The 17,871-nt window shown below is 44.9% G+C and overlaps 1 protein-coding gene across 4 annotated transcripts in view; it reads right to left on the bottom strand.

Moving 5' to 3' along the window:
- LOC142453242 (nesprin-1-like) overlaps positions 1–17,871 on the bottom strand; it is a 190,129-nt gene that overhangs the window by 81,106 nt on the left and 91,152 nt on the right. For all 4 annotated transcript variants that reach the window (XM_075554360.1, XM_075554362.1, XM_075554363.1 and 1 more), the window contains 6 exons: positions 17,043–17,197; positions 16,150–16,297; positions 14,264–14,358; positions 9,430–9,664; positions 7,121–7,315; positions 1,837–1,962 (listed from right to left, as the gene is read on the bottom strand). In XM_075554360.1, coding sequence (XP_075410475.1) covers positions 1,837–1,962; positions 7,121–7,315; positions 9,430–9,664; positions 14,264–14,358; positions 16,150–16,297; positions 17,043–17,197 — 954 coding nt within the window. The remainder of the gene's footprint in view (positions 1–1,836; positions 1,963–7,120; positions 7,316–9,429; positions 9,665–14,263; positions 14,359–16,149; positions 16,298–17,042; positions 17,198–17,871) is intronic.

The raw sequence follows: 17,871 nt of genomic DNA, 5'->3' as shown, positions 1-17,871 counted from the left end.
CTCGTGCAGAGCAGCTGGTGGTGTTGAACCACAGGCTTTGCTGTTAGCAGTCCAACGCGTAACCACTATTCCAGCGGGGCACCTTGAGGAGCTACCAAGATACTTTATTAAAAACTAATACATTTCTGCTAGACACTGGGCATAAATCTTACAGACCATCATTCTGATGTGGTCCCCACCCCTTGCAGGTCCCTGTCCTGGGCCAGCTGCTGTGGTGGCAACACCGAGTCACAGGGACCTCAGGTGTGTCAGCGTGGACCAGTGCTTGGTAGGGTTTGCTAGGGAGGAGTTAGAAGAAGATCACCAGGCCTTTCTACCAAGGCCTGTCTGGGTAGACTTAAACTTCCAACCTCTTGATTCCAACCTCTTGATTCTGTCCTTCGGATTAGAATCCAAGCACTGGACCAGTACTTCACCAAGGCTCCGTGATATAAACTATACTGCTTCCTCCCCCCTTCTCCCTAATTGCCCACCTTAGACTTTCAAAGATAATCATGGAATTTTAATAGTGAGGGGAAATTTATCCTTTCACACTTTGCATCATGTCTAGAGATCTTAAAATAAAACCCATTGTTGTAAAAAATGCTGATGATTTCTTAGCCAGCATGAAGAAGAGAAGCCAGGTGTTTGGAGAGTTTTGCATAGAATTGCTATAGGGCAGCAATTTGAGCACAAAAGGCATTTTATAAAGGTTGGCTTGATGGAATTCTGTGCATAACTCAGCAGAAAACGGCTGCTCAGGCACATCAGCTAACTTACAGATGTGAAACAGCGACCAAAGCAGGTCAGTCTGGGTGAGCCAATGGTCCAGGGAGTAGCCTGCACTATCTCTGGGTTTGTGCCCCGTTCCCATTTCAGGTGTTGATCATAATCTTCAGTGGCTGGGGTCCTGGGTAACTTAAGAACTATGCGTTTCCACGCTCACCTGGAGAGCCGTCGTGGCTGGTCCTGCTCGACTCAAACATGGGTCAGGAAGGCAGGTTACATTTCTCCAGGCTGCTGATCCCACTCTTCCCTGGGCTACCTAGATTTCTATGAGAATGCCTCTCCAAGGTGGACATTTTAACAAGATTGCCTTTCCTGTTCTTAACACTGCCTTTAGCTTGTGTTTCAAGTTTTCTTTTGCCTCCGCTGGGTAATCCATAAAACAATCTATACTTCCATCCGCTCCAATAAATCAACCTGAAATAGTTTTATCAGAGAGTTATCTGACACAACCTAACATGCCAGGAACTTGTTTCTACAAGGAGACAGCCACAGGAATTGACTTGACTATTCTTTCTAATAGGCAGCCCTGCTGGTTCTGTTGGGTAAGAGCTAGCCTGCCAACCACAAGGTCAGCAGTTCAAACCCACCTGTAGCCTCACAGCAGTGAGATAATGCCTTCTGTCCCCATTAATATTTACCACTTTGGAAACCCTAAATAGCGGTCTTACAAGTTAGAATCAACTTAATGACAGTGTTTTGGGAATTTTTGTTTTGTTTTTAATTAAGAAATTTAAAAATGTGTTGTTGGATTTTATTGGCCAGAATTTCCTGAGGGTATATTGGTCTGTGGTTTTCTGTCTTTGTGGAGTCTTTGCTTTTTGTATCAGGGCTATGCTTGCTTCAGAGAATGAGTTTGTTTTCCTGTTCTATATTTTGTGTAGTCATGGTGACAGGTCTTCTCTGAATACGTGGTAGCGTTCCCCTGTGAAGTCATCTCGTTCTGGGCTTTTCTTGGTTGGAAGTTTCTCTTTTTGTTTGTTTGTTGATTTGGCTTGATCATTTCGAAGGCATCATGACAGCAAACTCCCAACTGTGTGTTAGGACCCCGAGCCCCACCTACTCCTCTACCTTGCAACGCATCTGCTCTGCATGGAGCTCCTCGTGGTGATCTGGGAAAGGTTGGGAAAGCTTCTTTTTGAAAGTTCTGAGCTTCTCCAGGGAATCAGCTATTCCTTGTTCACATTTTTCCCAGTCCTGCAATGGGAGGAAAATTACATATCATGTCTTAATTTTGTTAGGAATTTGGAAGAAAATGCAAACACCTGCTGGTCCTGATCCCCAGAGAATGAATGTACAGTGTCAGGGTGTGTCCACAGTCACTGCCATACCGAAGAGAATATGATGCAATGGCCAGAGGAGCCCAGTGGAATGTGCACTCTGTCGCTTCCTGACTGTGGTATTTGACAGACAAGGTTCTGCGTGGCAGCTGCATAAAATCTCTCTATGATTGTTGGATAATTAAAGAATATTTTATTATGGCATTGAACACAATGTCCCAAATAGTCTAGATATCGTATGACAGGGGCTCCAACGTGCATGGAACAATAGAATTGAAAAGAATGTTACCATTTTCCCATGATCTTTCTGAAGCACCCTTGTAGGTACTCAAGACATACAATTTGTATTATAAAAATGAATCTGAGTCCATCTGAAGGCTTAACCACATCTCTTCCCTGTGTGAGTTATGAGAAAATAACTTGTGCTCACAGTCAGAGTACTCTACTTCTTTCCTACCCTACCTATCATGGCACCAATACTATCTCAAATGCATTGGGACTAGATCTCAAAGACATCGGGACTCTATCTCACACACATTGGTAATACATCTCACATACATACATCAGGATTATATCTCAGAAACTTTGGTACTACATCTCAGATACATCAGTACTATATCTGAACATCGGTAATATATCTCAAATACATCGGTACTAGCTCAAATACATAGGTACTATCTCAAATACATCAGGACCATATCTCAAATGCATCAGTACTCTATCTCAAATACATAGGTACTATATCTCAGATACATCAGTACTATATCTCAACATCAGTAATATATCTCAAATACATCGGTAATACATCTCAAATACATCAGAACTATATCTCAAATGCATCAGTACTATATCTCAACATCAGTAATATATCTCAGATACATTGGTACTATCTCAAAGACATCGGGACTCTATCTCACATACATTGGTACTATCTCAAATACGTCGGTAATCCATCTCAAATACATCGGAACTATATCTCAAATACATTGGAACTATCTCAAATACATCAGTACTATATCTCAAATGCATCGGTACTATATGTCAGATACATCGGTATTATGTCTCCAATGCATCGGTTCTATAGCTCCAATGCATCGTTGTTGTTGTTGGGTGCTGTGGAGTTGGTTCCAGCCCATAGTGAGCAGAACGAACACTGCCTGTCCCTATGCCAACCTCAAAATTGTTCCGATGCTTGAAACCATGCATCGTCGGGGAAAAAATAACAATATAGAATCTCTCCCAGGTTGAAAATAAGTACAGATAAGAGAAGGAAGATAGACTATAAAAACTATGCATGGCTGACTCGTTTGATATATAAACAGAATAAACTAGATATAGGTGACTTGTGGTCGAAGCAAAAACGCACAATTGCAAAAGACATGGCGCTGGACTGGTGGGCACGTCTTCCTTGGGACACATCTCAGTTAAAACCAGTCTGAAGGAAAGGATATCACGTTGGCTTGAGGGGGGGCTCAGGAGAACAAGCAATGAGCTGAGCTGAATGGACTTACTGGCCAAAACAAGGGGCTCAAACACCCTAACCGTCATAGAGGTGGCATGGGACTGGCCAGCATTCCTTTCCAGGAGGCATCAGGTCACCCTGAACTGGCACTGACCAGGGGGCAGCTGACAACCACACATTCTCGGTGCGTGGGGGCTTCACAAGGTTTGTGGTAAAATGGAATAAAAAGATAAGATGATTTTCCTGAAAACATTTTGAAGCCCCCTTATATGTCACAAGAGATTAAATGCATAATCCATAAAAATAACCAAACACACCAGTAAGTGGCAGAAGAGAGAGAATGCACCGTGTAAGAGACACGCGTCTGCTTTGTGAAGTAGCAGTAAGCACTCTGAAGAAGAAGGTAGCTGGGGCCAAGTGGCAGCGCAGCGGAATGCGACTGAGCTCTGTGTGCTGGCAAAATGAAACAGCCAGACGAGAGTGAGGTTATGTTCGGGAAGGTGCCACACCCTGTTTACAACCTGCTTTCTTGGTTCCAACTGGATTCCACAAAACAAGACTCCTTCATTTTTTCCATTAACCCCAAGTCCTGTCCTCCTTCCCACCAGTGCCCGCTCCTCCCGGCAGCCCCTCTCAGAGCCCTTCGTTACTGAGCTCCTGGACAACGGCAATCATTTTTGGTGGTTGGCCTACTGTCAAATCATAGTGCACTTCACTTCACAATGTCCCTCTCGTCACCACCAACGTTATTGTCTGCAGTCTTTCGATCTGCTCTCCTGAGTAAGATTATAATCATCTTCTATAACAAGTATCGGCTAAGGTACAACTCTACTCAAAGTGTCTTGGTAGTCTGGCCCAACAGTCTCCCTTCTCCTTATAATTACTTCAGGAAACCTGCTAGAGCGCGAATGTTCCCTCTTCCCACTTTCCAGGTGGGGAAAAAAAAAAGGTAGTTGGTCAGTTTGGGGTCAATTTGTTCAAAGTCTTCCTACTCACACATCCTACTTTCCCAAGTCAGAATTCACCAATTCTTACGATGGTGAGGATGGGCACATATAGCAAAATTATAATCTTGCTTCTTATGTTTTACAACACTTCCAATGAAATCATCAAATACAATGATACCCACCAACAGTGTCAATCATTATTAATTGATCTGAAAGTAATGGGGGCCACGACTAGTTTTTCATAACACCACTAAGAGAAGCTGTCACAGCAGTTGGGTTGATAGGACATAGGATTACATTGATTGTGTTTTGGGAACAGACACTCAAGCACTAGCTTAAGAGTTAAGAGTTGTTGTTGTTAGGGACCGTATGTATGTTACAACAGAACGATGCACTGCTTGGTCCTGTGCCAGCCTCACAAATGCTGTGTGCTTGAGCCCATTTTGGTAGCAACTGCATCATTCCGCTCTGTTGAGGGGTTTCCTCTTTGACCCGAGCCTGTGCTGTACTAACCATGATACAGTTAGGGACTCTTTTCCTGGGGACTGGTCTCTCCTAAGCATGTGAGACAAAGTCTTGAATATCTTCATTACAAACTGGCTAAGTATGATCGTTATGGTGGAGAGCTAGACTACAATGATGTCTGTAAAATGATGCTGTACAAACACTAAACTTGACTTTCATACATTTTAGGGACACAGGATCTAGTGGGCGACCCAATAGGAAATCTCTTTTATTTAACAAGGAAGAATATGAATTTCCCCTCCCAAAGATGACTTAGATTCTGAAGCCAACACCAAATCTCTGCTTTACTTACCAACCAGAGGCTGCCATGAAAAGCAAACACAGAGACTCAACCAGTACGCGCTATAAAGTTTTGGCAACACGTCCAAAATCACATCACAGATAAAGATAAATGTATGATTAAACATGTCCTTTACGGAAAGAGATATAATGTATTTAATCATTTCCTGAAAGCAAGAAAGAATAAATCAGCAGTTTCGTATTACTGATAAACTGCGCTATGTATAAAAAAAAGTTCTTTGTAGAAGTTAAGTGACTTTTTTATTTTTATGTGAATTATTTCCTATTGTGACTAACTTACTAATCCACTCACTGTTGTCGAGTTGGTTTCTACTCACACAGAAACTCTAGGGCCAGAATGAAACTCCTTCTGGGAATAGAAAGCCTGGTCTTTCTCCCTGTTTCTTACTGTAATCTATTATTAAATAAAATTCAATACTGTAATATATTATTAAATAAACCTCAATGTGTATGAATGACAAGTTTAAGCCTTCCAAAACATAGTCTCTTCCATTTTAAACTTAGTTATGCTTTTGGTTGCAAAATAGGAAGTGACAAGCCAACTTCAAATTCCTTAGATAATCTTATTAAAATGTTACTAATTATCAATTTATATATAAAAACTTCAGATAAGCTTTATCATATAGCATTGTTTGCTTTAAAAAATGATGACAATAACATCAACAAAGGTCATTACTGCCATTGACTGAGTGTCTAATATATTCTGGGTACGGGGCCACACCATTGTCCTTCATTATTTCACTAATTTGCCCATGGTCACGTGAAGAAGGTACAATTATACCCATTATACAGATGAGAACACTGAGGCTTAGATTAGCACAGTTATTTGATTTACTGAGTTTGTCACTTAGTGGTGACTAGAATTTATCTGAATGTAGAGACTTTAGTAACGACTTACTGATGCATTGAATTGGGAGAAAGACGAAGCTTTCTACTCCCATAAAGAGTTACACTCTCAGAAACCCACAGGGGCAGATCTTCCCTGTCCTATAGGAACATGCTGAGTCAGAATCAACTGGATGGCAGAATGGGTTTTAGGCACTTAATTACGTGCAAATTTGGAGTGCATGAGAGAGAAAAGCAAATTGTGAGAGGTCTGGATAAGGCTTTATCTTCCTCAGTGTATTGAGAGCTCCCCATGCACTCTATCGGTTCTCAACCGTCCTAATGCTGTGACCCTTTAATACAGTTCCTCATGTTGTGGTGACCCCCAAAACATAAAATCATTGCTACGTCATGACTGTAATTCTGCTACTGTTATGAATCGGGTGACCCCTGTGAAAAGGTGATTTGACCCCTGAAGGGGTCGTGAGCCACAGGTTGAAAACCGCTGAACTAAGGGCTTACTACACCTACTAGCGATCTTTTCCCGTAGCAACTTGCTAGGATATCTAGGATGCTCTCAGGGGCATCTTGGGTAAGTTTCCCCCTGCTATAAAATGAGAGATGCTAATCTTGAAAACCACTTAGATGAGGGTGTGGTGGACTCTCCTCTGAATTCCTGTCTGGATTTATAAAGGCATTACGTGGCTTGGGGCTTAGTACTGACCATTAATCAGAATTCACAGATGGGACAGTTTTATGGGACTTAATACTACTTTGAAGGGAGATGTTTCTGGAAGAGCAAAATGCTGAGGTTTGGGAAACTTGCCTTTTCCGGCAAGACAGAACAAAGTCTTAAGTCAGGGAGGCCGGATACTTTCTGCAGGACCTCTGCATTGCTGCACACACCGCTTGGATGGCCATGAGAGGAAGCAGTGTCACTAGAAAAGGGGCCTGAGAACCGCCATCAGGGCCTGAGGACCAGATGCTCCTCCTCAGGAAGAAAGAACTCAACTCACTCTCAACAAGAAGGCCAGCTGTCTCTTCTGCTCCTGCAGACACACACTGGCAGACCTCCACTTCTCCTGGGTTTCCGTGAGCTCTGCCTGCAGGGCGGCCTCGGCCCCACTATCCGCCGACAGCAGGAGCTGCTTGCCGGCCTCCACCGTCAGGATGTAGCTTCCTTGTTGCCGCAGGAATACTTTCTCTTTGAACTGGAAGGGACCAGACAACGTTTTACTGCCTTGTTCTCTTCTCCACCCCGGACCCCGCCACCCCTGTTACACAAGCATTTTGAAATAATCCTAAATTTTGTCTTAAGGAGTCCTGGTAGAACAATGATTGAGTGGCTAATGGGAAGGTTGACTGTTCAAACACACCAGTGGCCGCTCAGGGGCGACGGCCCATAAAGATTCCAAACAAACCAACTCACTGCCACCACGTCATTCCCAACTCAGAGACACCCACCCTAGTGGTCAGAGGAGAACTGCCCCTGTCGATTTCCAAGACTGTCACTCTCGACAGGAGAAGAAAGCTTCTCTTTCCCCTGAGGAGTGGCTGGTGGTTTCAAACTGCTGACCTGGTGGTTGGCAGCCCAGTGCGTAACCGCTACGCCACAGCCTAGAAACCCCGATGGAGCATTTATGTCACTTGCAATATGACAACCGCTTTACCGGCCTAACCTTGGGGCCACAGGGAGGCAAAGGAGGTTTCTTCAAAGTGGTCAGGGCTCAGTGAGTCTTGAAGGGCATGGTCACAAATAGGTTTGAAAAGACCGAGTGTGCTGAAAGCTAAGGACTCCCGTGGGCGCCGTAGTTAACCGTAAGTGCTTAGCTGCCAAGTACAGATCAGTGGTTTCCACTCTCTAGCTGCTGCATGGGAGAGCGATGTGGCAGTCTGCTTTTAGAAAACGACAGCTTTGGGAGCCCCCTGCGGCCCTTTTGCCCGATTCTGTAGAGGCCCTTGACACCAATGGGCTTGATTTGGGTTTTGTGTGATGAAGGCAAGAAGGGGAGAGGAGACCCAAGCAGGGACAGATGCACTCTGAAAAAGACAAAATGATGCCTTCAGGACATTAGATATGGCTTTCCGTGGCTAGAGTAACAGATGTCTATCCAAGCATGGGAGAAGGGAGACACAGAAGTTGGTTTTTAAATAAATAGATTAAAACAAACAACCCTCTGGCTTCCTTCTTCCGCAGATATAAACACTGGTCTGAGTGATTATGAAGGGGGGTGGGGTGGGGATAGCAGCAGTGAAGCCGTTTTGATGCTCCTGTAGCACATGGGCTAGTTTCTAACAATGGGGGGAGGAGTCAGTGGGATTTGTAAAAGATTATTAAGCAGGAAATCTTCCTTTGGGATTTAAGTGTGAATAAAATAAGTCTGCAACAGAGTGGAAACTAGAAGAGAGTTGGAGCATACATTGGCTATCGTAAGACTGGGTGGGAATTTACTTTCTATCCAGGCAAGCCAGGCTGAGCAACTAGCCTCGGGCAGGGACTGTGGGGATGAGGCCATGGAGCAGGTTAGGTGTGGGGAGTGGAGAGAGAGAAGGAAGACACAGTCGTAGAGTGACTCTGGGACGCCCAGAGTGGTAGAGCAGAGAGGTGCTGATGACATGCCCTTGGAGAGAGCCAGAATCTGAATGGGAATTGTTCCTATAAATAAGACAACAGACTCCGTTGGGGCTCGCTGAGCGCACATCACAGGGAAACAAATCCAAAAGGCAGAGAGATACATGGCCACGTTCTCCTCGGAGAATGGGGGTGACCAGTCGATCCCCTGGTAGGGGTGGGAGACGCCCACCCTGTGAGTGAGGAATCCCAGAGAAGGGAGGAGGAGGAGAAGCAGGGTGGCCTTTGAATGAAGACATGTCCGTGATGTACGCTGGGACAGGTTTCTCAGCGTGCTGGGTCGTGTCTGTCTAAGATGTCTGTCTAAAGCAGGAGGCTCACTCAGAAAGGAGGTAGCACTCTCACTGGCCGGGGCCCTTAATCGTCTCTGCGAGATGTATGCAAGCCGCCCATTAAGATCGTCTCTGCTTGAGTATCATCAGTGTTAAGTGTCCTGACCTTGCCTTCCCATCCACTGAGCTGTGGGGTGGCCTCGGCATGGGATCTGGGGAGAGGCTGGGGCTGAACGGCACACCAGCATTCAAGGCCAGTTTTGTCCTGCATTCATTTTGCGAGTGTCTGCTGACATTTGAGATCCCTGTTTGTCCAGATGCCCTTGGCACTCCACAATCCCTCTGGAGAACTGAGGTTAGGGGTCAAGTGGGCAGCGGAAACACACAAGAGGCGTGGAAACGGCGCGGCTTTGCACCTTACCTGCACTTCATCCAAGAGGGTCCTTGCTTGTTGCAGGGGGATAGGGACGCTTCCGAGACCACTCACGGGCAAATAGGACACTTCACCCAGCCATTTGCGGAGCTTCTCTGCCATCTCCCGATAGCGCTGCCACTGGCGAATCTGGCTGTCGATGATTCCACGCCGCTGCTGAGCTCTGCGAATCACGCCCTGCCACTGATTGCTGAGGAGCGTCAACTTCAGGTTGAACTCGTCCCTGTGGAAGAGGCGCGCCGTTGTGGCTGCACTTCAATAACCAGTCACCGTGCACCTACTTAGTGGCCCGGGAGGTGACCCAGGGCACCCGGTTTCAGATAGCCTGCTGCAATCGGCTAGCGGGTCTATTGCAGGTCATTTTAAAAACGAATAACATGGAAATGACTGTGTTTGCAGATGACCGGCCGGTGTCTTTATGGATCAGTACGGACTGAAGGCATTATTAGATGCCCTGGCATACATTTTAGGCACTTAGAAACCTAATGCAATAGAACAGAATGGCCCCCTTTGGATTTTCTAGGCTGCGCAGCTCAACGGTCCCCTGCTCAGCTGCTAGGAAAGGGTGGCAGTTCAAACCCACTCAGCGGCTCCGAGGGGAAAGACCTAGTGGTTTGTTCTCATTAATATTATACCTAGAAAACCCTATGGGACAAGAAGTCTCGCCATCCTGGCTTCTCCAGAGCCTGGAGGATGCAATGCTTTGTAACGTGGATGGGGCAGAGAACAAGGGAAGGCCTTGGATGAGATGGATCAATGCAGTGGCTGCAATAATGGGCTTAAACCTGAGCACAATTGTGAGGACGGCGCAGGACCAGTGTGGGGTTCTGTTGCCGACAGCACTGCTGTGAGTTGAAATCAACTGCATGGCACCTAACAACACACAGCATCAGAAAACTCCATGGGAGCAAGTCTCCTCTGCCGCGTGCGTTGGAATAGACATGTCCACACCCAGTAACCATCTTTAAGGCAGCAGACTGGGAAATCTTTCTCACACTGAGTTTCCGGGTGGTTTAAATGGAAAAAAAAAATTGGTTAGCAGTTGAGAGCTTAACCTTTGCCACCAGGGTTCCTGGCTTGATGGTTTTTCTGGGGGGGAAAAAACAACAACAAAAACCTCATGGCTATTCACTAGAGATAGGGGGTGTGGTATGTGGCAGGGGCTGCAGACGCCAAGCACAGGCTTCAGGATGTATGCTGCAGCAGGAAAATGGGGCGGGGGGGAGATTGTGTACACCTCTGTCTTCAGCTAGACACGTAAGCCCCTCTGGAAAGGTGAAACGGGTTAATTTAGCTAAAATCATAAAACCAAAGGCACAACCAACAGTCAATTCTGGCTCTTTGGGAGCCTACAAGACAAAGTAGAACTGCTCCTGGGGGTTGAGAGGCTATAAATATTTTTTAATCTATTTTTTAACAAGCAAACTAATTACAGCTTTATTGATCAGTGGGGAAGAGGAAGGTCCCTCCTTACAAAGGAAATCACAGGGATGGTTTCACATGTTCATGTCCAAATAACCACTGTCATGATGGAGAGACAGAAAGGCTGTCCCATTGAGATGCAGAAAAGAGGCTCCTAAAAACTGTCTTGGTGGCTAAGACTCGTAAGCTGGCAGTGTGGGGCAGGAGACCCTTCATGGGTGGGGACAGCCTCCTTTTTCCCTGTAAAGAGGCTGAGTAGCATCCCAAGGCTTAAACCACTGCGCCACCAGGTATAATTAAGCTTCTTAAAGAACAGAGGGGATTTAAAACTGCCTTTAAAAACACGACTCCCTAAGACTGACTCTGAGACTCCCTCGCTGTAAGCACACCCCAACTCTTCAGACAAGTATTTCACCTACGAATTGGAATTTCCCATTCTGCTCCTTAAATCCACTTGCTTCTGCTTGCTTTACTTAGAAAAGTAAGACTTCTTCTTACGAACTTTGGATATATTGTCAGGAGAGACCAGCCCCTGGAGAAAGGCATCACGCATGGTCAAGGGGAGGGGCAGCGTAAAAGGGGACATCCCTCAAGGAGATGGATGGGCACAGCGGCTGTTAACAATAGGCTCAGGCACAGGAACAGTTGTGAGGATGGCGCAGGATTGGGCAGAGTTTGGTTCTGTGGTGCACGGGGTCGCTATGGGTCGGAGCCGTCTCGATGGGACCTAACATGACCACCACTTAGTCCTCCCCGACTGAATAAAGTGGCTCATATACTGAGAGGTAATAGATTTGGCTGAGAATTTAATTTCTCTTTCCTAGGCGAAACAATCTCAGAACTGTTCCTTTGTTTTTCTTTGCCTGTGCATTCTGCTTTTGAAAAAGGCTGGTAGCTCTGGCAGAATTTTTCTGCAGCCTTCCGTCGGTAGCCCTAGAGCTAGCTAGAAAGGCAGGCCCAACACCAAACAGACAACAGGGCTGTTTGCACAGTTTAGCACTAAAGCTAAACCTTTGTGTTTTCTTTTGCAAAACCGTGTTATTGACAGATAATTCACGTATTGTAGATTTCAATAGTTCAATCATATTAAAATCATCACCGTAATCAATTTTAGAACATTATCTTCTTTCTTGTGCTCATTATTATTAGCTACCCATGTCTCTCCAACCTCCCCTGCCGTACCCCCAAGGAGTCATTAATCCAGTTATTACCTCTATCAATTTACTTATCCTAGATTTCATATACAGGAAAACATACTAAAAAATCCCAATACAACCAATTACAAAGTAAAACAGATAAACCTCAATTGAAAAGAAACCAGAAAAGATTAAGAACTGTGAGCAGAGACTGTGATATCTGTAATCACTGATGATGAGATTCCATATGCAATGAGTTAGATTCCTGGGATGGTCCTCTAAGTTGCAAGCACGTGTCACCTCTAGAAATGTACAACCTTGGCCTTGAGAGTGTTTTATAGCTTGGAAGAGCCAATCAACAGCCAGTTGCTGTTGAGCCCCAGCTGGCTCATGGCGACCTCATGTGTGCTGCAGTGGAATTGTACTCCACAATGGCTGATGTTGGTGGTGGCTGTTTTGTTGGGATTAGAGCATGGGTCTTGTCTTTCATAGAGTGTCTGGGTGGGTTCAGGTGACCCACCCATCAGCTATCCGAGATCTCTTTTGAGAGTGTATTCTCCTTTGTATAATCAAACTGCTCAGAACCACCTGCCATTGCCAGGATCTACTTAAAACAAAACACTGTTCCCACTTCTGAAGCTGAAGCTCTAAACCCCAAACTTACAAATTAACTTTCAGAACACTATACACTTAGAATTGGGGGCCATTCTGTTTTCAACATGCTCTAGTTGAATGTTGCTTTTTTTTTTTCAAACTTGTAATTTTAAAAACTCTTTCTCTTCAGGTCCAGCCTTCCCATCTCCATCTATTTGGTGCCCATTCCTAAATGCTCCTCTCAACACTCAACAGCCGCTGGCTTGCACCTGAATTTTACATTTTATTTTGCTTAATGACCCAAACAGTTATACTATTGTTGTTGTGTTGGCTAAGGAAAAATAAAGCAAAAAGATAAAAGTTAACTGCATTCTGATTTATTTTATTTTGATGGCCTTGCCTTCTCAGTAAAGCTTACATGGAAATTTGGCTGCCTTAGAATAGAATCAATATGGTATCACATTTTGTTGTTCCAACCTTAACCACAAAAGTCTTTCAAGTGCTTCCAAAGAAATAGCCAGTTAAAAATGGAAAAAGCTTCCAAAACATTAAAAACGTTTCAATAAAATAATGATTTATTTCTGGAAAAAAATTTTGGAACAAACAAAACAACAAACTTATTTTAATTATAACTTCTGATCCTAAACATGGGAAAGATAATTCTATGTAGGAAAATAAACTAGGCTTATTTGCTAAGTGAGATTCCCTGGGTATGTATCAACCATTAAACATCTGACTGCTAATCAAAAGTTTGAGGCCTTGAGTTCATCTACAAGCACCTCAGAAGCAAGGTCTGGTGAGCCTATGAAAGCCTATGAAAGCTCTTCAGGGAACAGTTTTCCAACTCACATGGGGTCATCACGAATCAGAACCAACCCACCGGCAAGAGGTTTAATAACCCAAAGGGAACTCAGAAAGCAGGTTAACTATAGTAAATTTTGCTCTCCAAAGATGTAAATATGATATGAAAATGGTTAGTTCACATGTCACAAAAGCTTGAAAATGAGGTAAGTGGGTTTTAGAACAGAGGTTTTAATAAAGGGAGAATCGGTCATATAAATTAAGAAAAAGCAGGATTTCATATTGAATGTGATCTGACGTAAGATAGCAAACTATTCTCAAGCAAGACAGATACAGGCAGTATGGGAAGGCTGACTGATTCAATACTGAAGAAAATCCAGATCCACTGGGTTCGAGGCCAGATTCGGCTGCTATTGAGTTGCATGACCTTGGTCACCTGGGCTCACCTTTCTGGGCCTCAGGTTTTCCATCTCTGAGCGAGAGAGATGGACTAGTGGTAGCCAAGCTCCATTTAGGTACAGCAGTTCCACAATTCTATGAGAATATTAGACACATCTGTTTATAAACCCACACAACCTCGCTGATCCAATTCCTTCTGACCTGTTCAGCAATGCCGGCCCCTACAGATGACGCGCTTGGGTTGACTAGCTGCTTTCCAATTACTCTATGTCCTTCATACAGTGTAATAGCAGTTCTTTAGAAAAATTCATTTCAGGTCATTTCAGAGATTCAGACGAGTCCTTTCCTTCAATTTCTGAGACTCCACTGCTGTACAATTGCCTTAGGAAGATTGGCTCAATGCCTCCTAATCTGCTCATTAAAAAGAAAATGACCAATTTACCGGAACCTTCCTTCATCATGAAACCTACCTGTCATCAACTTGCCCTTGCTCCAGCAGACGCTGCCCGTCCAGGATGATGGAGTGCAAAATCTGCTGACGGCTGAACATCTCTGCTTGAAACAGCTAGCGTGGGAAACAAGAACACATTTTAGAATGCCTCTTTCTAGGCCCCAGTCCTCTGAGGAGAGCTCCCCAAATAGTCTGATCTCAGCCAGCCTCATAACAACACCTTCCGCTGTCCTGGACTCTCCCTGTGACCCTGCTGTGTAGGAGCCATTGCGTTCTGATGCATCCAGGCAGCCAGGCATGAAGCTAAAAGTCTGGATTTGGTTCATCGAAACCAAGTCCTTAAAAGGACAGATCCGTTGCCCTCTTCCTTCGAAAGGCAGCACCATAAAGTTAGCCGATGTCCTCTATGTGCTGGCTACTATATTCCACATGCAGAACAGCGACTAGCTTAATGCCTTTAAAAGGTGGGAAACACTTTCTGTCCACTGTCTGTGAGTCAATTCCTACTCATAGAGACCCTACGGGACAGAGTAGAATCTCTCTAGGGTTTCTCTGATTGTCAGTCTTGGCCGGAGCAGGCAGCCTCATCTTTCTCCTGGCGAGTGGCTGAAGAACCGACCTTTCGGTTGGTAGCCCAATGCTTACCCTATGGTGTCACCAGAGCTCCTTTTGAATATAATTAACTAAACCAAACGTGCTGACTCTGAATCCATGCTGACTCGTGGTGGCCCCTGTGGGTTCCTGATGCTATAACTGTTTACGGGACTAAAAAGTCCAGTTTCTCCCCCTTGGAGTTGTTGGTGGTGGTTTCGAACTGCCGACCATGTGAATTGCAGCTCACAGTGAAACCACTACACCTATAACTAGGTTAATACAATTATTGTACTATCTTGAAAAACAAGTCGTTTCAGTGTTTTCCATTGTCATTTTGTTTTACAACTTTATTTAGATTCAATTCACATAGAAGACACATTATCCATTTAAAATTTACATTTCGATGGCTTTTGACATGTTTAGAGTTATATCACCATCACTGGTATCAATTTCAGAACATTTCTGACACCCCCAAAAGAAATTCTGTATCTACTGTTAATTGATTCCACCGTTATCCCAGCTCCAGCTGAAACCCAAACCCAATCCCCTGCCAGGGAGTCGATTCTAACTCACAGCAAAGCTGCAGGGCCGCGTGGAACTGCTCCCTGGGGTCGGAAAGGCTGCAGATCTTTATGGGACAGGATGGCTCCCTCTTTCTCCTGCAGGATGGCCTTTGGGTTCAAACTGCTGACCTTTCAGGTAGCAGCCCAAGGTCGAACCCACTGTGCCACTTTCCCAGGAAGGAGCACTGAATCCCTGAACCCCTCTGCCCTTGCCTGGTGCAGAATCCTGTGGACTGTGAGAGCCGGAACGGAAGGTGATGGCCTTGTATGGCTGGGTCTCTCACATTTCCGCCTTTGACAGGGTGAGGTCCGACCCCTTTCCTATCGTTCTTTGTAGTGGAAACAATGTGAGCTTCCTTCTCTGACAGGTTTCCACCTTACATAGCATGTGGTCGTGCAGACTGGACTCTCCTGGATTGCCGAGCAAAGAGCAGGAGCACAGTTTTGCAATTAAGACGGCAAAACCGTAAGCTTGAGAAAGAAGCCACGATTGAAGAAAGTGCTGTAAAAAGAGGCCACAGCAGTAATAGGATTTCAGTGCCTCCTCAGGAGAAAGCTGAGATTGTCTACTCCTGTGAAGGTTTGCTGTCTCTGAAGCCCACAGGGGGCAGGTCTATGCTGTCCTACAGGGTCACCGTGAGTCGGAATCTACTCAGGAGCTGTGAGTTTCCCATATGATGCTTTAAAGTGTCTCACCCCAGGCCTCAAGCTTTGTCTGTTTTCTAAAAACTGCTGGCTGAACTCTTACCTCATGAGCTCTCTGCTGTTCCAGAAGATGTTGATAATTGCCTGGAATCTCCACGGCTAGTTTCTGTTCTGTTTGAACCAGGAATTCCATCCATGTCTCGCATTTTTCCAAGAAAGTTTGGTGTTGTAACAAAAATGACTGTAGCTTACTGACAAAAAAGGGGATGGGCACTAATGTTATTGCACTGCTTATTTTTCTATGTCCAGCGGAGAAAACAGGACTAAAGACTCATCTGTCTCCAATTCCAATTCAACCGCCGCACAGCTTAACAGGGTGACATGATAAAATTTAAAGGGCAAAAAAAGAGAAGTAAAACAATAAATAGTTTTAAATGTGATTTTTTAATGATTAAAAAAACCATGCCTAAACCTCTAATGTATTCTTTTTTAAAAGATATTTCTCCTCCCAGATAAATAATATTTAGTACATGAAACAAATGGGAGAAAGATAGGGCTTTCAGCTGCCATAGAGATTTGCAGATTTGAAAAGCCAACGGGGCAGTTTTAGTGTGTCCAACAGGGTCTTTCTGAGTGGGACTGAGTGGAAGGTGGTGAGTTGGGCTTTACGCTAAACATGGAAATGCATTTACACTGGTTTATCTTTGCCACGGCTAGCTCTAATTTTGTCGGTATTATTCGATGCACTTAGAATAGATAAAGCCAGAAAGATCAAGGATGCATAATGCACTGGTCTATTGAATTGGCCTAAACACCTCTTGGTTAGCCCAAACAAAACCCACTGCGGGGCAGTCCATTTTCATTTGTGGTGGCCCCACAGGGCAAGGTGAACCTGCCCAAGGAAGTTTCTCAGGCTGTCTATAAATCCTTATGGAAGCAGACGGTCACATCTTTGTCCCAGGGAGTGGCTGATGGGTTTGCCTCTCAGTTACGCACCTGAATCTTTCTGTCGTCTGTGAGGAGATGAGAGACCAGTGGCGATTCAGGTTCTGCATCCTTTTGATTTCCTTGTCACTCAGGGGTAACCTGTACCCGAGTTCGTTCAGGTGGTCTAAATCTGGAGCCATACTGCTGAATTTTAACATCTGCCCCTGGAACCAAGATGGAAAGACAGACTTAGACCCTCTTCAGTGCACATCACATGTTGGACGTCACGGAGACACTGATAACTTTGGTCTCCCAAAGTACAGTCATACTTGAAATTCCGAGGCACACATAAGGGAAAACCAGGCTGGATCTCCCTACCAGCCGAATTCTGCGGCTGTACTATACTGCGAATCCAGCGTGTGTTCTTCATCCGTGAACGATTAACAACTTATGTGTATGACCTTATGAACTTGACTTATACCCTTATCAGTCTTTCTTGCTGGAGTTGAGGAAGGATGAACATCACACTGGATGGCCCCCGAAAACCACTGCCCTCTGATCAGCTTTAAATTTAACCCGTAAACCAGAAACATCTCCCCGCTGAAACCTTTGAACCAAACAGCACCTTAGCTTGACCAGTCAAGAGTGTCCGCATGGCACTCTTTTAAAAGAACTTTCTAGAAGGGATCACACCAGTTGAAAGGTTGGATAGGAAGTTTGGGGGCGACGGCATGAGGTGGGGTCAGGAAGGGCAGAACAGGGTAGAAAGAACAGTGGAATATGGCTGGACAAGGTGAAGACTCCAACCACCATCGGTATACTGCAACTGAGGCCAAAGTAATGGCATCCAGGCCACTCTATTGTCCAGTACGGACTTGTTGACTTGGTGTGAATTTTG

The sequence above is a fragment of the Tenrec ecaudatus genome, chromosome 7, assembly GCF_050624435.1.
Source record: "Tenrec ecaudatus isolate mTenEca1 chromosome 7, mTenEca1.hap1, whole genome shotgun sequence".
Taxonomy (NCBI): Eukaryota; Metazoa; Chordata; class Mammalia; order Afrosoricida; family Tenrecidae; genus Tenrec; species Tenrec ecaudatus.
The sequence above is the reverse complement of the archived record's forward strand: the minus strand, read 5'-3'. Positions and strand labels throughout refer to the sequence as shown.